The 19,891-nt window shown below is 40.0% G+C and overlaps 1 protein-coding gene across 2 annotated transcripts in view; it reads left to right on the top strand.

Annotated features, from left to right (window-relative positions):
* The window catches only part of TGFBR2 (transforming growth factor beta receptor 2), an 89,959-nt gene that overhangs the window by 50,486 nt on the left and 19,582 nt on the right, over window positions 1-19,891 (top strand). For both annotated transcript variants that reach the window (XM_038570626.1, XM_038570627.1), the window contains exon 4: window positions 18,110-18,909. In XM_038570626.1, the coding sequence (XP_038426554.1) occupies window positions 18,110-18,909 (800 nt within the window). The remainder of the gene's footprint in view (window positions 1-18,109; window positions 18,910-19,891) is intronic.

Raw genomic sequence — 19,891 nt, 5'->3', positions numbered from 1 at the left:
CCACCCCCTTGTGTTCTACAAATGACACACGGATGGGTGACAGCAAAAAGGGTCCACGGAAACCCTTTTTTTAATGATTTTATTTATTTATTCATGAGAGACCCAGAGAGAGAGAGGCAGAGACACAGGCAGAGGGAGAAGCAGGCTCCACGCAGGGAGCCCGATGTGGAACTCGATCCGGGACTCCAGGATCACGACCCGAGCTGAAGGCAGGTGCTAAACCGCTGAGCCACCCAGGCGTCCCCACGGAGACCCTTTTGCTGCTGTCCCACCAGTGGAAAAACACTAGCAAGCTAGCTAACCACCATGAAATTGACTTTCATTTCCACTCACCTAAACTCCAGTGGCTGTACTTACCACCAGTTGGACATCTGGCTGACATGCTTTTGTAAAACCTTTTCTGATCCTGAAATCACTCCTGCATGGTGCTAAATATGCAAAATATCAAATTTACCAGCAATCATTGTACAGTCATTAAGAAGGAACCATTTTGTCTTATCTTTTGCTTTAGTGAACAGCATGAAAACCAGTAAGTGGATGTACAGAAAGGCCACTTTGACTTAAGGTAAAGAATGAATTTTTGAATATCCTAGCGTTTAGACCTTATCCTCATAGGTCTAATGCATAGCTAGATGCATAGCTAGATCTTTTGGGAATAGATTATGGGATTATTTACAGAGGAGTAGGCTCTCTCTGTTGTAACATTTCATCATTTCAAGGACCAAATTCATATTTTACTTTAAAAAAATATATACCTTACATTGCTCATTAGGATATAGCTGGTTCCAGTGTCATGAACAATCGGTCCTAAAAGTAGGCATTAAAATTCCTTCCATTCCGGGCAGCCCCAGTGGCCCAGCTGTTTAGTGCCGCCTTCGGCCCAGGGCATGATCCTGGAGACCCAGGATCAAGTCCCGTGTCGGGTTCCCTGCATGGAGCCTGCTTCTCTCCCTCTGCCTGTGTCTCTGCCTCTCTCTCTCTCTGTCTCTGTCTGTCATGAATAAATAAATAAAATCTTAAAAAAAAAAAAAAACAGTGCTTAGGAACTGCCATGCTCAAAATTTATTTAAAAAAAAATTCCTTCCATTCCTTCTTTCTCCAGGTCCCATCCTATTCAGGATGCCTATTTCTCCCATTCAGCTGAAGTCATTGTTCTCTGCTTTGGCTGCACTTTGGAAACACCTGAGAATCTTTAAAAACTACTCATTAACTGGGTCTTAGCCCTGCAAATTCAGACTTAATTGGTCTGAGGCCTGGTGTCAGGATTAAAAAAAAATAATAACTCCCCAAGATATTCTAATATGCAGCCAGTTTTGGGAACCACTTAACTCAAGACAGTTTGTTCTGCCAAATATTTTTATATTTTTTTCAGGTTCCTCATATAACCTAGAAAGGGATGGTAACAATTAGAGAATGATAAGCACCACACAAAGTAGCTGAAATTCAGCCTTCTAGGTTAGAGGAGGAGAAAAACAACCAAACAAAATACCTATATTACCACCTCCCTGAGGAATAATAGAAGGTGGAGGCACCTGAGGTTTTAGAACCAATGAAATTATACATTAAGAGCAGATGTATTTTAAACTTCAAAGTGTAACTGGAAGGTTGGATGGCAAATTTTGGGTGCCACTGCCTCGGCGAAGACAAGGCAGCGAGGGGAGGTGGTATGCATAGTTGTAGGAGGTGAAGATCATCAGGTAGAAGGAAGTGCAACAAGTGGTGTTTTCCGTGGAAGGCCAGAAGAGAAGCGAGGATGTGTTTCAAGTGGCCAAAGAGGGGTTGCTAGTGTGAAAAACTAATGTGCTCTTCTAAAGTCGTCTGGTCTCCCTGTTGGAGAAGATACTGAAATAACTTACTGTCTCTCTGCTTTCAGGTTTTCTGACTGTATGAAGGGACCCTAGACAGGTTACGAGATGTCCTCCAGACAGGCAATCCCAAAAAAGAATAGAAGAATTAGGGCAGGTGGGGGAGCCTAACAAAGCCCAGGCTAAGTGGTCAGAAGATTAACATGAAGAAAAATGCAGCTCCAAAGAACATATGTCAGGCTGCATCTCTGTCAGTGGGGAAATAGGCATTCATAAGACATGTGATCATTTCTTGGGCAAAGCCTGGCATGATTTAGGTTCTCTGTTAATGTTGGTTGCCCTCCTAAAGTCACAGCAACAAAAGTATCTAGAATCTATACCCCAAGGAGGACCATGAAAGATGGTAAGCGCAATGGAAAGGATGCCCACTACAGCAGAAACAGAATTAGGGCTTCAATTGCCTGGAATGCCCAGTCATATGAAACTTAACAGATTCATGTAAAGTCAGGCGTATCGGCTTAAGTGATTGATGGCAGAAGAGAGTTCATCAAAAGCTGGCTTAGCATCTGTTGATGTGATAAAGACCCAGGGGTTTACACGTGAGTTAAGGTCATTTTGAATTCAGGGTGATCTGACCGAGTGTATCGAAACAAAACAATAGAACCAACTAACCAACCAACAATAGTCTTCAACCGTGCTCATTGGAAGGGGCGCCAAGAGTCCCAATGTAATCTTTGTTACACAGATTACATTCCAAGTATTGTGGCTGGGTCTAGCGAAACATGGAGAATCTGGAGTAGCAAGAATGATTTCAGGGAATTGATCATTTTACACTTCGAAAAGGGACCTGGCATTTAGTGGGTGCCTCAGGCAGACTTGAGAGTCTGACCCATAAATCTTTTGAAGAGTGATTGAAGGAAACAGAGATGTGAAACCTGAAAAATAAACAGTTTGGGGAAACAGGTGAAATGCTCACCAAGCGTTTAAAAGCTGTCATCCATCCCATAAAAGAAGAATACATTTTGTTGTCTTTTGCTTTAGAGAACAGCATGAAAACCAGTACGTAGATGAGCAGGAGGGCTACGTTTGACTTAATATAAAGAATAAATTCTTAAATATCCCAGTGTTTAGGCTTTATCCTAATAGATCCATAGCTAGATCTATTGAGATTAGATTATGGGATGATTTACAGAGAAGTGTGGTCCTTCTGTCATAACATTCCCAACAAAGGTTTGATCTGTGCATCTCAGGAATATTCCAGAAAAGGTTGTCATGCCAGATTACCTGTAAGGTACTTTTGTTGATAGAGATGGGAAGGAAATAATGTAAGGAAGACAATGGAATATGATTCAAAGCTAGGGAATGGCTTAATTTTGAAATATGTGTAATTGGAATAAGACAATCACAAGGGTAGGAGGGAAGACATATTCTATTATCCTGGGAAAAATTATCCTCAAAATCTGTCCAGACTGTCAAGCAGTCCTGTCAATATTCTAGAAGCTAAATTCAATTGTATATGCTCAGTGAGCTCACTGTCATTCTGTTGTTTAATTAAAATGATTTCTTGTTGTTTGCCTGTATGTAGTTGTTTGCTTTTTGTTGAAATGATGGAGGAGGAATCCTATCTCATTCTGCACTCCTGCAGCACTGATCTCTCTAGGAAATTCTCACAGACCATCTTCTCACTGGCTAGCACTGAATACAATTCTACTAGGGCTTCGCAAACAGGTCCACTATTATTTTTTTTTATTTTTAAAAGATTGTATTTATTTATTCATGAGAGACAGAGAGGCAGAGGCAGAGGGAGAAGCAGGCTCCCCACACAGCAGGGGGCCCGATGTGGAACTGGATCCCAGGACCCCAGGATCACAACCTGAGCTGAAGGCAGACACTTAACTGACTGAGCCACCCAGGCGTCCAACGCTACAGATTTTCTAAGTGAAAGGTAAACAACTGTATGGCAGAGTACCAAGGAGCTAGTTTCATGTTTGCCAAAGCCCAGCTTCTCAAACTCTACTGTGTAAATTAAGCAACTAGGGATCTTTGTAAAATGCAGATTCTGATTCAGGAATTTAGGACAGGGCTCAGATAGTGCATTTCATATAAGTGCCCAAGTGATGCCTACTGATGCTGTTAGTCTGGGGAACACACTTTGCTTTTGTGTGTGTGTGTTTTAAAATGTTTCATCTGAGTATAGTTGACCCACAATGTTGTATTAGTTACAGGTGTACAACTGGGGAACACACTTTGAGCAGCAGGGTGCCAAGAGATTCCTTCTGTATCATGCTACCAAAGTTTTTACAAGACAGTGCTCTAACCCACTGAGGTATGGAGCCTAATCACCACCAAACTTTTTTTTTAAATGCAGAAAATGTTGGTGAGATATTAGAACCCCTAAGTTAGGAAGTGTGTGTGTGTGTGTGTGTGTGTGTGTAAAATACGGTGATTTGAGCAAGAACAAAGGAAAGATGATAAGGATATGGGATGTAACAGAATCAAGAGAGACAATTTGTTTTGTTTCTTATAAAATCCTTTATCTTGCTGTCCGGGGATCCCCGCATGTGTGTGCCTGAAGAAGGCTGTGGCTTCATAATACCTTCTTTGCATCTTGAGTGAACATACATGAAACATATTCAGTAAATGTATAGGAGTTATCAGTATCTTTTGTTCCCTTCTGCCACTTTCTTCATTGTAACGGGGTCCAACTTCGTTAGGCATATGGTTCAACTGAGTTATGTCCCTGGGAGGACAACAACCAAACCAAAAAGTGCATGCTGTCATTTTTCTAATATAGCCAGACTACCTCCTGACTTCCCTAAATAAGCCTTCTGCCTTACTGTTGCTATTTCACTTCAAACTCTACAGTATACACTATCTTAAACTTATTTCCGACTAGGTGATATTGCTTCACTTTTTCAAGAAAGAGAATGTTGCAGCTCATGTAGTCACAGGGAAAATGGGTTCTCTAAAAGCAGCATTATCATCAGACATGATACAAAAAGAAGCCAAGCAAAACTGCAATCAAATCACATACCTAGTGATATTTTAATGCTTCTTTACCAAATCAGGATTTTTTTTTCTGGTTGAAAATCTGTGAAATATGTTATTATTTAGAACTATTTTTTGTTTGGATTTATCACAGAATAGTACAAACATATTTATTGAATATTTCCTACCTTAAAGAGCTTGAGAAATACTTAAGAGCCTGACACACATCTCTTGTAAGTCTTCTAAGAACCCAGTGGGGTTGGTCCTGGGTTGTCTTCATTATGCAAATGAGGAAGGAGAAAGAAACAAAGTTGGATCTAAAATCAGATTCCAAAGTTTTTGAAAACCAAGTTATACTGCTTCTAAATATACAGAATGATTTCTGTAATTTTTTCAATCTCAGGATCTACTTTGGTTTTGGGGCTTCCTGTTGCCTGATGAAATGTTACTAGTTTGAATCTAGAGCTGTTTTTTTTTCCTCCCTGCAAATTGCCAAAAATTCAGCTTTTCAGTGTGCATTGAAAAAGTCATGAAACTGGATCTTAGGTCAATGTGGTGTCTAGAAATACTGCAGTTGGGGGGTGAAGTAGCATGAAGGATACTTTGTCACTTATTCCTGGAAGAATCAAGAGAACTCTGTCTCCAAGAGTGGCAGGAGCTTCAGGTTTGTTTTTTTTTTTTTTTTAAGATTTTATTTATTCATGAGAGACACAGAGAGAGAGAGAGAGGCAGAGACACAGGCAGAGGGAGAAGCAGGCTCCATGCAGGGAGCCTGATGTGGGACTCGATACCTGGACTCCAGGATCATGCCCTGGGCTGAACGCAGGCACTAAACCGCTAAGCCACCCAGGGATCCCACTTCAGGGTTTTAAATGTAGTGACTGCCACAGAATATACTGCTAAATAGTTTAAGGAAAGTAAAGGGACCTTAAATCCCAGGCAGCCAAACAGCATGGCAAAGAAAGATGATTCTGGGTTATATTGAGTGACTTGGGATAAAAATCCTCAAATGAGCTATTTCAACAAAATGTTCTCAGTGCTAGTTTATTTGCAAATAATAGTTCCTTGGCTGAAAATAAGAGTGCATTTAATAACGTGAACTTCTTGTCCTTCCTGATAACCTATATCATAGTTTACAAATAGATTATTGCATTAGAAAAGAAGCCACGTGTCAGTGAATCTGGTTATATAGCGGGTGAGCTAGCACAGGGACACCTGGAGACCGATGGTCACTGAGACCAGGTACTAAGCTAGACAAAGCTGTAGATTTATAAAAATTATTTATATTGTAACACAGATTCCTCCATTTCATTTCACTATGCTGTTAAGATCTCCAATTCATGTTCAGCAGAGATAGCTATGGTTGGCATCCTGTTCCTCTTTTTAAAAGAAATGCACCTAGGGGCACCTGGGTGGCTCTGTCAGTTAAGCGTTGAACTCTTGATTTCAGCTCGGGTCATAAGATCGAGCCCCGTGTCAGGCTTCACACTTGGTGTGGAGTGTGCTTGAGATTCTCTCTTTGCCCCTACCACTTCCCCTGTTCATTCTCTCTCTCTCTCTCCCAAATAAATACATCTTTAGGGGAAAAAAAAAAAAAAAGAAATGCGTCGAACATTTCTGCATTAAGATTTGTTGAAGGTCATTGGTGTATATTCCCTATCAAGGTGTTTAGAGTCCTCATCTACTTTCTCTGTGTCCACTGAACTGATCATATAGTTTTTTCTCCTTTAATTTATTAATATGGTAAACAATAGTGGGTTGTTTTGTTTGTTTTTAGTGCTAAGACATGCCTCCCTGGTAACCTGGTCCTGCTGTCTTATCTTTGTTTTATATCCTCTAATGGATTTGATTTGCCATTTAGTTAGAATTAATTTTTTTAATCGCTGACAGAGTGAGATTATTCTGTAATGTTCTTTTCTCATACTCTTCTTGTCTGCTCTGATTGTATTTATTTACATAAGAGGAATTGAGCCATGGTACACTTCTTTCTATTCTCTGAAATTGAAATGACCTGTTTCTTGCAAGTTTGGTAGCACTCAACTTCATCTGGGACTGGTATGTGTTTGGGGCTTTGGGGGGGAACACTGTTGCTCAAATGTCTTGGGTTACCTTCTCCCCCACTCTTTATTTAAAAAAAATAGGAGTGCCTTGGTGGCTCAGTTCATTAAGTGTCTGCCTTCAGCTCAAATCATGATGTTAGGATCCCAGGATCGAGCCCCATACTGGGCTCCCTGCTCAGCGGGGAGTCTGCTTCTCCCTCTCCTTCGGTCCCTTCCCCTGCTTGTGCTTAAGTGCTCTATCTCAAATAAATAAATAAGATCTTTAAAAAAATTTTAACCTTGTAGAAAAGTTGAAAGGATCATCATGCAGTTTACCCTGTACATTCCTTCCCTTTCTCAGTATTTACCCCATTTTACTACATTTTACTACATCCTCATTTCTATGTGCCTGCAAGTGTGTGCACATGTCTGTGTATATTATTGTCAATATTCATATTTCCCCAAAGCTGTGGGGTTGCTGTTGTTGTTTAAATTCAGGATCCAGTCAAGGACTACCTTTTGCATTTGGTTGTTTTGCCTCATGTGTGTGTTTCTTGTTTTTCGTGATGTTGACTTTAAACAAACTAGCTCATTTATTCCATTCTGGATTTGTCTGATGACCCCTGTTTAATGAGATTCTTTTTGTTTATTGAGATATAATTGACATATAATATTATTTTAGTTTCAGGTGTATAGCATAATGATTCATTGTATGTATAGCGATCACCACAATAAGTCTAGTTAACATTCATCTACATGGTTACAAACATTTTTTTCTTGTGATGAGAACTTCAAGATTTACTCTCTTAGCAACTTTCAAATATGCAATACAGTATTTTTAACTTGGGTCACCAGGCTGTACATTACATCCTCCAGACATGTTTTATTACTGGAAGTTTGTACTTTTGACCACCTTCATGCCCTTCTCCTACCTACCCCCACCTCTAGCAACCACCAATCTGTTCTCTGCACCTATGAGTTTAGTTTTGTTTTTCGTCCTTTTAGATCCCAAATATAACTTAGATGATAAAGTATTAGTCTTTCTCTGTCTCACTTATTTCACCTAGCAATACCGCACTCCTACGTCTATCCATGTTGTCATAAGTGGTAGGACTTCCTTCTTTTTATGGCTTAATAGTATCCTATTGTGTCTGTATTTATATATTTTTATGTATACATTGTATTTTCTTATCCTTTCATCCATCCATGGACACTTAGGTTGTTTCCATGTCTTGGCTATAGTAAATAATGCTGGAATGAACATAGGGGTGCATCTATCTCTTTGGGATAATGATTTCATTACCTTCAGATTGATTAGATTCAGACTGAATGTTTCTTAAAGGATCCCACTCGTTTTTTGGGGGGTTTTTTTGTGGGAAAATTTAGGGTGGAAGGTTGACAGTCCTGCAAAATTAAAATTCTGAGATGTATATTCAGACATATTAATACCAAAGACACTAATTTGACAGTAAAAGGCTTAAAAAGAGAGAGAGAGAGAAAAAAAATTATGAAATTAGGAAAATTTTTACTCATTCAATTTCTTTACTATTTATGAGATTATTCAAGTTTCATAGCTTTTCTTGGGTCAGTTTTGGTACGTTACACATAGAGTATATATTTAGAACTTTAGCCATTATCTAAATTTTTACAGTTATTAGCAAAAAGTTTTCATGGTTCTTTGAATCTTTGCTATACCTGTAATTATGCCTCCTCTATGACTTTGCTTTATTGCCTTAACAATTTCACAGAACTTATATATTGCATCAGTCAGTATGCACAAACAATTTGGGGTGTTGTGTCTTTTTTTCCTATTGCACCAATTTCAACTTTTATCTTTACTATCTCTTTCATTCTACTCTTCTGTGGCTCTCTAGTCCTCTTTCTAGTGCTCTTGTTCTCTTCTTTGTCCTCTTTTCTGTGTTGAACCAATCCCATGCTGGCTGAAGGACCCCATAGCTACCAGAAACATCCCTCTTCAGTGAAATTCCACTCCTTCGTGTGTGCCACTACCTACCATGCAAGGTTCCCCCACTTTGCTCTCAGCTCACTTGGTGTACATTTTCCCAGTTACCATTTCTAGGACATGGGAATAAAGAATACGTATCTAGCAGTGTGGCTACAAAAGCTCAAAATAACCCATGCAAAACAGTGTTTGGCATGAAGTAGGTGCTCAATAAATGAGTAGTGTGCTTTTTAACATTATAATGAACAGCATGACTTGAGACAGGAAGTTCTCCCTCCCTGCCCCCCAGCCTATCTCTCTTTAGCACAGTTTCCTTCTTTGGATCTCAGCCAGTTGCATATATATCCTGTTGCTTTAGATGGTATTGGTGGGTAAAAGCTTAGTGATTAGATTGTCACTGCCATCTTCAAGAATCTCTGGGCTGTCATGTGGTGTTCATTAGTATACCCACACACCAAAGCTTGCAGAAAACAATCATCCCTACCCCTTTCTAGTGCTTGGATAAATCAATATCTTGGTACATTTGTGCCCAAAACTCCTTCATGAAGTAGAGGAATTGCCAAAACAATTTCAAATACTAAAAGTAGGAGTCCATCTCTCAAATTCACCTATGGTGATTTGGCTTTTATCAATATGCCTGTGGCTTTTTTACTATGTTGGCCTTCACTTACTATCTTTTTTACTGTCTGATTTTTTTTTTTTTTTGAAACTGTGAATTAGAGAGGTTCAATTTTAAGTTCCTTTTAGCAACCAGTGTTGGATTTGGGCATTAAGAAAGGACTTAGAAGAGGCTGGGAAGAGCCTGTCTTCATGGTCATTTGCATGTGTGCATGTGTGTGTGTGTGTGTGTGTGTGTGTGTGTGTGTGTTGTTAGGCAATTTGTGTATATATGCGTTACTCGGCAACTTGTTTACTTTAAAATCTCTCAAAAGGCATGTATACCATGAAATTTCCCCTTGAGATTTTTTTGCCAGTTTGTATTTTTTTATGGCATACTAACATTTATCTTTGACGTTGTCTTTAAAAAAATATTTATCAAGGCTATGGCATTTGCAAATCGTTCCTTATTTGCAACTAGGTCTGGCTTCTGTATGTGGGGCACATTGGGTTGGAGATTTTCATAATTATTAAATAGAACTCTGAGTTCCTTGCTAGGGAGACAGTTTGATGGCATTGAAAGAACAAAGGCTTTGGAGTCACTCACACGGGGGAAACAGGCTACCCTATTTGCCTAGGAGTGATTCATCTTAAGTCTCAATTTCTCTTCCTTCCTCTCTCCTTCCCTCCCTGCCTCTCTTCCTTCTTTCCTTCCACATTGCAAGAGTGTTTCTTGCAGCATCAGTCATACCTCGAAAGGACCAATAGTGGTCCATATATGTTAAGAACTTAATTTCTTAATCCCTAAGATGGGGTGAATACTTGAAGGGGTATTATGAATATCAAATGAGATTACATATTTGAAATTCCTGGTATATAGTGGGTGCACCAAAATAAAATTAGTTTTGTCTCCCCTTTCTTTTCCCCTCAAGAGCATCCAAAATAACATACTTAGCACAGGAGCAAGGCATGGCTTCCATAATTATTCCTCAGATTTCTCTCTTTCGAAAAAAAAAAATATTTTCATTCCAAAATAAAATACAAATAGGGAAAATCACATAAATAAATGTCCTGCTTAGTGAATAATGCTAACATTCTTATAACCTCTGCCCAGGCCTCAAAAATACAACTTTGCCAGACATCCCGGTTCTTGCATGTTCCTCAACTCAACACAAAACCCTCCTTCCCTCCAAAGTTACTACTATTCTTCTTTTATAATGATCACTTTCGGTATTTTCTTAAATTGCTTTATCATCCAAGTTTGCCTCTGTAGACACTAGCTTAGTCCTATTATTATTATTATTATTATTATTATTACTATTATTATTATTATTTTGGTAATTTGATAAACCTACAGTTTCTGTTAATCACTGTCTTCCCCAATTCCTTCTTTTTTCCTTTATAGCATATCTGTTGAAGAACCCCTTTAACCTGTACTACTTTATAGTCTGGATGTTGCTAATGCATTCATGGTGCAGTTTGCTGGGTTTCTCTGCCTCCTGTATTGTTTGTAAATTGGCAGTTGGATCTGGAGGCTTTATCAGACTCCATTTAGATCTTTTTGCCAAGTCTATAAGTCAGGTTATGATGTCTGCCTAGCTCTTGTTTTGTAATATTAGTTGGCATGGATGCTTGCTGCCTAGATCCATTTAATAAATTAAGGGTTAAAAAAGGATAATCTATTTCTATCAATTCATTTTCATTTATTAGCTGGAATAATTTAATAAGGAGTTGCTTTCTTCAACTCTTTGGTTACCCGGTACTATGGTTCAGATGAAAAAGGCAGGATGCATGCTTGATGTTTCTTTTCATTTTCTAGTTTTCAATATAATGAGCTGACATCCTGTTATCTTCAGAAGTTGATAAATCTGTTTTTTAATCATTCTGATATCATAAGCTTAAGCATACTTAATGTATCCTAGTGTGTTGCTTTTTTAAAAATCTTCATTAAATTTCTACGTGTCGTATCTTGCAAGGCCAGCAAGAGTCTCTTCAAGGTGGCTCCTGGATTCTTTTGTCATGACCTAAGTAGTCTTTGATCACTTCCTGTTATTCGGTGTAACAAAATCTTCCAAACTCATTATTTCCAGCCCCAGACCTAGAATTGGCCATCTTGCCAAGAAACTCTGGTTTCTTCTATTGGAAGCATTCTGTTGATGAGGCTTTTTTTTTTGTTTTTTTTTGTTTTTTTTTTTTTTTTTCTCAAGTGGGAACCAAGAACCAGAAGCTTTTATAGGAACTGGAGTCCTACTGAAGTTAAATGACTTGCCTCAGATTTCATGGTGATTATGATAGATACAGGAATAGGATCTCAGATTCCTGATTTCCAATCTAACGCTCCTTCCTTCACACCACGTCCCAAGTACTCATGCTTACGGTCCCCACATGCTATATGCAAACTACAGAGAGACTGAGTGTGATATGAAGCAGGCACTTAAACAGGAGAGCTTGGCTTATCCTTGGAATTTGGCCTTTGGAGGAGAGGGGGTCAATTCTGCAGAATTATTCCTAATCAGATTGATTCATCAAATCTATTCTATACATCCACTCAACAAATTTGACTTGTCTCCTTAGTTGTGTGCCAAGCTGTGAGCATTATGTTGGTGAGCAAAAACCTATCTCTTTAACCACTATAATTCTACTTTGGCTGTGCCAGAGAAAATTGGCAGGAAAATTGATACAAGGGACAGCTTTTATTTTGTTTCCTAAGTAAACTAAGTAAAGGAGAATGTTGTAGAATCCACCGAGGCTCAGTATCCTTCTCTATAAAACAGGGCTATTCACAGAACCTGACTTGGTGGTTGGAGAAATAAAGTGAGATGATGCTTATAAAGTGAATTGCTCAGTGCCTAGTTCAATAAAGCACATTTTATGTTATCTTTATTGTTTTGAGGATTTCAAAGAAGGGCTTCCCAGCATTTTCCATTGCAGACCTCTCTTCATGTAGGATAGAAGGCACAGAAGGTCTAACAGAATTCAGAGTTGCCCTTGGGGGACAGAACACGTTATGCCAGGAGGATCTGTCATTGGCACCAGCTTGCTCCCTTAGTAACTTCCCAGAGAAACAGCCAAATCTCAAAATCTCTGCTCTAGGAAATCCTGGCAGAGACTGGAGCTACAGTGCCTTCCCTCTGCCAAGGGTTCTTCACTTACTCTGTGCATGTGCCATGGACTTCTTGGAAGTCTGGTGAACCCTGTGGACCCCTTCTCAAAGGGATGTTTTTAAATGCATGAAATACAATACACAGGATTTCAAAGAAAATTACTGATACTGAAATATAATTAACAGATATTTTTAAAAAATAAACTTGAGATATAGGAATATGTGCTTCTATAGTCATGCTTTAAATGACAAGATCCAGCATCAGATCTAAGATATTAAAATATCTAAATGATGACTATAAGTGATACACCAAGACACCTGCAGCAAATGTCACATGGTATGGAAATATCTGTGGTTTCCATTGGTGACAGCTGCTAATAGGAAATGTTAAATTTTACCTAATGATTGGAGGAAAATAAAAAGATTTAAGTTTTGCCCATTCACATTCAAAGATCTACTGAATTCTACCCATGGAACTCAGGTTAACTTTTGTTATTACACTATAGAGCTTTACTTTTTATGAATCTTTAGAGAAATTCTATTCTTATCTTTAATCCTCCCCTCCCAGCATTTTACAGGTGTCTCTTACTATCCAAAAGTAGAGCGTTCCTACGGAGCTTTTTCACAAGAGGCACCTGGGTGGCTCAGTCAGTTAAGCATCTGCCTTCGGCTCAGGTGATCATCTCAGAGCCCTGGAATGGAGCCCTGCAGCAAGCCCCACTTTGGGCTCCCTGCTCAATGGGGAGTCTGCTTCTCCCTCTTCCCCTCACGCCACTTGTGCTCTCTCTCTCACACAAATAAATAAATAAAGTTTAAATAAGAAGAAACCTTTTGCCAGCCTAAATGGTATGAAGCAAAAAAGCAATTACCATTAATTTATTTGGAAACATTTTTGAGCATTCCCAGACACCCCCTGAAATTACCACTTTTAGGCTTTTCTGATACTTTGGGACACATCTTGCTAACAGATGCACAAAATAAATTGAGATAAAGCACAGATATTCACAGAGTTCAAAGCTATGGCAGCTGGATGCTGAGATGCTGAGCATGGTTGGTTCTCAGGGAAGGAGGTTGGTGGGGCCACTCTTGCTACTGGGATGTGTGTCACCTCTGTAGCAGCTCACTGCAACACAAACACTGACTGCCGTTTTCTCTTTTTGCCTTCTTTCATGGAACTGAAAGTCCTCTTTGAATTTCTTGCAGTTAGCAAAAATAGGTACTAATATAGGTCTTTTATAAAAGCGAGTGGCTTAATAGGAACTTTTAAAAAGTGGAGAATACCGATGTCTGACTCGATGTTACGTAACAAGGGAACATGATGTAAATGTCAAATTCTTAAGCACTAGTTACTGGACATCTAAGATACAGTTTATATAAAAATTTCAGTGGTTCAGGAATTATATATTGAGCATCCTATGCTATAGGCCCTAGGTTAAACTCTGACAAACGAGATTTTAAGTCTTTCTTCCTCATGTAAGACTTTTTCTTCCTCAGCAGGGAAAAAAATATACATTTGCAGAGATACTATTCAACTGTGGTTCTTAGTTAGGAACCAAAGAAAATGGTGTGCACACCTAGGATATGCCCTTTGGAAGGCATTATCTAAGAATTACCAGTATTACTTAATTGATGGCTGTAAAACCACTTAGCCTATCCCCCAATGAAGGCAACCAGTTTATCAAGTCAAGAAGTTTTATAGTCAATCTCAATCGACTCTCGCCAATGTGAAGTGTAGAGACAACATGACATGGGATTAAGAGCAGGGTTAATTGTCTTGTCTCCAATCAGACAGTTCATTTCAAATATTAGCTTTGCTGTTGTCTAAATGTATGATCTTGGGAAATCATTTAATCCATACAATACAACCCTTAGCTTTCCTATCTGTGAAATGGGGCTTACCATAATAGTGATACCTACCTCATAGGGTTTTTCTGTCGATTGATACAAATATTATATAAAACCCTTAGCACATAACCAGGCTCATACTAAGTATTTGATTTCTGAGTTTTCGTGTAATTGTGGTTTGGCCCAAAGAAATACCTCCTGCTAGTCTCTGAGTAAAGGAGGTGCCAGCTTGTGCTTATACATAAAGCTGTTGGTTTTCTAGTAGCAGCCCAAGGGTTAATACTAGAAGAGGGTGTGGGTGGCTCCTGTTTAGATAAAACCACATCCCAAAGCTCCCTTTTAACCTGGTTTGCTATTGTTAGGGTTTTTCACCACCTCTTTGAAGTTTCAAGATTGACAGATGTTATTCAGTAATTCCCGCCCCACCAAATTTTTACATGTAGGTTTTCAAAAAGAAATCACAGGAAGTTTGAGGGGAAAGTAAAACTTTGGTTTCTGATACTGAACGGGGGATTTCTAGAATCTTCTTCACACATAAATTTCAGGGGATTTCTGTTTTTATGTTTTCCTTAGCCTGAAAAAGAATAGAAGTTAGCAAGGAATTATAAAATTTCATCTATGGCCAGGAATTATAAAATAAAATTATCAGTGATAAGTGAACAGTTCATTTGAACATTTTGCACTCTTTAACCAATTGAAGACATAGTCAAGTTATTATGCAATTAGTATCTCTTATTTTCTAGTTGCGTTGTTGCCCCATATGTGAAAGAGAATATTCACATTGGACCAAAGTGAACTCTCCCCAAATTTTGCCAATGCCTTAGAGATTGTGAAACAAATAACATCTATACAAGAGGGGCCAGTTAGTAAATATTTTAGGCTTTCCAGGCCAGATACCATCTCTGCTGCATGAACTTCTTAGTTTCTTTCTTTTTCTAAACATCTCTTTAAAACACAAACATTTGTAGCCTATGGGGCTGTACCAAATAGGCCTTGGGGCCATGGTTTGCCAGCCTTGCTGTAGAACATAAAAATGTGTGAGGGTCACTGTCTCGTGTGAATCATCATTCATTGGGCTTCTATAACCAATATTTGCTGAGTACTGTAGGTACCCTAACCTGAGCCAGCTGCTGGGTATAGCGTCATGATCAATGAGTAGATTTACCCTGTAGAGCTCACTTTATCTTGAGGAAAAAAAGCAACATGGGAATCAAACAGATTTATGATTATAAGGCATCTTCTGTGTTAGAGATGAGTGGGTGCTTCAAGCAGACACATTCATGAGATATTTCAAATAATAGAGGCAGAGTTACTGGGAGGGAACGTTATTTTCTGCTCTGACACCTCTTTCATCCGCCCCCTTAACCTTGTTCTCCAGGCTTGTACTTTGCTGAACATGGGGACAGTCTATACTTGTCCACTTTTCTTTACTTTTTTTCTTTTGTGACTCCAGTGCCCTCTGTCATTGCTTTGTCCCATTGTCAATTCCCCCCTACTCTCACTCCCTGTTCTGTTGCATTCATGCTTCCCAGCGTGAGAAAAAATTTGGGTTTCCAAGAGTCAATTACCCTATTGTTTCCCATTTCCTTTTCTTTTTAATGCACTGATATATCTTTCCCAAAAATAGTGACTATTTTTCCTCTTGGTTGCTGAAATTCAGATGTTTTGGGGTTACTTTTCCAGTTTTTCAGTCATCAAATAAATTTAAAAGCTAAGATTTTCCGTTAGAACATATAGGCAGTAGAAGTTGGCATTTCCACTTAGGACTGACCTTAGGACAGTTAAACCTGAATACCTCCTCAAAATAAAAACCTGAACACCCCAAACTGGCATAATACAAGCTTCATTTCTTACCGTGCTTTTTTAGGCGATGGTATCAAACATAATTTAGGTAATGGGTTCTCTTCGAGAGGTTCTAGTTCTCTCCCTTGCACCTGAACTATATTCTTATCACTGTATTCTCATCCAACACCTACAGTAGCTGAAAACTGCCAAGGGAACAATTATAGTTACTTTCTCCTCTGGCATGATGTCCACTTTCATGTCACCCACCCAACCTTTTCTTTTCCTTTCTGTTCCCTTGTGTGGAGCTGTTGGTTTGGGAAAATTGCCCTTCCTCAAATAGATCATATATTCGTATTTTTTAACATAACATTCCTTCTAGCCAGCATTGACTTTTTCCCATCTTCCATTGACCAACTCAAAGATAGTCCTTGCCATGTGGTTCCCTGTTTCTCTAAGCTTTTCTACATTCCACCAATGTGTCGATTGCAATACCCATTCAGCCCCTGCCCTGGATTGCCCTATGTCAGTATGCATCTGTATATGCACCCTAATCCTCTCCTGGGTTATAACCTTTTTGAGGGCAGTACCATACCCGTAGGAGGCACCCAGCAGTGCTGTGTTTAATGAGTGAATCTAACATCCGATCATGAAGACTGCTTGTTGCCTTTGAGGGAAAATGAATGACATATAAAAGGAGTAGAATTCTGGCATTCTTGCACAAAGCTCTCATTGAACCGTAACTGCCTTTCACTATCTCCTGCCACTGACTGTTTCCATCCATGTTTTTCTTCCTAAAAGGAAAACTGTTTAACCAGAGCCGGCCAAGGCTAGCACATGAACCAAAGTTTGACATGTAAGACTTTATATGCTGTCAGTTAGCTGATTCTAAGGACTCTCTTCCATTACCCCTCAGGTCCAAATTAGAAAACTGGCTGCATTTCCTTCTTTTTACCCCTCTTTTTTTGACCCTTCTTTGTAGTAATATCCCCACTGTTGTTAGTAAGATTTCCTGTTCTAGAAAACTGCAAGTCACATGCACATTGAAAAGAGGGATGTTGAGTGTATATAAGATAACTGACTTCCAAAGAGACCCTTTTGCATAGACTTGTCTCCCCACCACCTATGTTAAGTGCGGCCTGGGTATTGATCAGAAGAAGACAAGCTGGAGTTTAGAAAAGAACAAAGATGATGCTAAAACTATGACAGTCTCTTCATTTTTACTTAATACATCCACACAAGCTTTTTGGAGGCAGGAGCTATATCATTCTTTCTATATTCCCAAAGCCTCCTGTCATGCCTTGGGCTTAGTCAACACTCAGTAAATGCCCTGTCCATTTATCCAACACTTACTGCAGACCTGATGTGTGTGCTTGGCTCTATTTACGGTAGTGAAGAAAAAAGACATGGCCCCTGCCAGCATGGAGTTCTCAATCCATTGAGGGTGGCGATATGAAACCCATAACTGGAGTCATAAGGATATAATTCAAAGCGTGCCAAGTTGTCACATATGAAAAATGGAGAGTGTTATGAGAATATATAAAATAAAACATTTCCCCATGGTTTCCTGGATCATCTTTTTTTTTTTTTTTAAGATTTTATTTATTCATGAGAGACACAGAGAGGCAGAGGGAGGAGCAGGCTCACTGCAGGGAGCCTGATGCGGGACTTGATCCCAGCACCCCGGGATCACAACCTGAACCAAAGGCAGACTCTCAACCACTTAGCCACCCAGGCATCCCTCCTGGATCTCCTTTAGAGAGTGACATTTAAGCTGAACTTTGAGAGAAGAATAGGAGATCTTGAATAGGTGGCCAGAGATCGAGAAGTCTGGACAGGTGCATCCATCCCCAGAATAAAAAGTCAAAATTTATTACCCAAAAAACTATACAGATGTTAAAACCTCCAGATGTCTGTGGTGTGGCCCTACTCCCTGACTGAACCCAAATGAACCCAACTTCTCTCCCTCGTTTTGTTTCCATATCAGAATATGCCACCAACAACCCTGACTTGTTGTTAGTCATATTCCAAGTGACAGGCGTCAGCCTCCTGCCGCCCCTGGGAATCGCCATAGCCGTCATTGTCACCTTCTACTGTTACCGCGTTCATCGGCAGCAGAAGCTGAGCCCATCATGGGAGACCAGCAAGCCACGGAAGCTCATGGAGTTCAGCGAGCACCTGGCCATCATTCTGGAAGACGACCGGTCCGACATCAGCTCTACCTGCGCCAACAACATCAACCACAACACGGAGCTGCTGCCCATTGAGCTGGACACCCTGGTGGGGAAAGGTCGCTTTGCTGAGGTCTACAAGGCCAAGCTGAAGCAGAACACTTCAGAGCAGTTCGAGACTGTGGCAGTCAAGATCTTCCCTTACGAGGAGTATGCCTCCTGGAAGACGGAGAAGGACATCTTCTCAGACATCAATCTGAAGCACGAGAACATACTGCAGTTCCTGACAGCCGAGGAGCGGAAGACGGAGCTGGGAAAGCAGTATTGGCTGATCACGGCCTTCCATGCCAAGGGCAACCTGCAGGAGTACCTCACTCGGCATGTCATCAGCTGGGAGGACCTGCGAAAGCTGGGCAGCTCCCTCGCCCGGGGCATTGCTCACCTGCACAGTGACCACACCCTGTGTGGGAGGCCCAAGATGCCTATTGTGCACAGGGACCTCAAGAGCTCCAATATCCTGGTGAAGAACGACCTGACCTGCTGCCTGTGTGACTTTGGCCTTTCCCTGCGCCTGGACCCAACTCTGTCTGTGGATGACCTGGCCAACAGTGGGCAAGTAAGTTAGACCTTGATCCCTTACTTGTAGGGAGACTATGCTACCCCTCCATCCATCTCTCAATGTCTTTTGTCCTAAACAGCCTTATACTCTGGATACTTGTCTAGGGAATCTAGCTGAAGTCAGGTGTTGACACTCGTCCCGGCATGCCCACTCTTTTCTGTCAAGGTGCTTTTCTAGTGAAGGCTATTTCTCCTCTTTCTGCCAACTCCACCTAATTCAGGACAGACGTTCTTCTCCTTGAACCCATCTTCATTTCTTCTCTCTCATTTGCAAATTACTTTTCATTGCTTCCAACACGCTTCATGCTTTGTCTCTCTTCTTCCTCTTGTATGCTTATACTTAGCCCTTCCTACTCTGAACTATTGGTGGCTGCCTTGTTTTCTTTTTACCTTTCTAGAAGGCAGCCTCTTTGTAGCCCAAATCCACATCCATTTGGTCACATCTAGCACAATGCCTTGAATGAGCGAGAGTGACCAATAAATATTTATTGAGTGAGTTGACGGACGGAGTGAATATATAATTCTACAGTTCTTTTGAAGCATCTCACAAATGAAAATAGAAACCTTTGTTGGGTAAGGAGATATTGGAAGGTCATTAGGAATTACCAAGCCATCCTTTATGAATGATGGTGCCCCATGTTTTCACACACTGAAATGTTGATGTGGATTACAGTGGAGTCTGGAAAGCACCATTGTTTCCTCTAAGCAGGTGAGGATATGTGCCGCTGAAGCATTTGGTTACTGCTCCGTCTGACCTCTTGGGTCTTTGGCTGCACAGCCAATGTCCAGATAAACATATTGAGTGAAATATGAACAGATTAATATGGCAGCATAATGAGTCATACAGTGACCTCTTAAGAAGAAAAATTTTTCCTGATACATACCATTAAGAAACATTCCTTAGGATAATAATATCAACTCACCTGAGCTTAGCTTCCTTCCTTAGCTTCTCGAAAAGGTAGGACTTCATTGTTACTGAG

This window comes from Canis lupus, chromosome 23, assembly GCF_011100685.1.
Source record: "Canis lupus familiaris isolate Mischka breed German Shepherd chromosome 23, alternate assembly UU_Cfam_GSD_1.0, whole genome shotgun sequence".
Classification (NCBI taxonomy): domain Eukaryota; kingdom Metazoa; phylum Chordata; class Mammalia; order Carnivora; family Canidae; genus Canis; species Canis lupus.
This window is presented reverse-complemented; position numbering and strand designations above follow the sequence as displayed.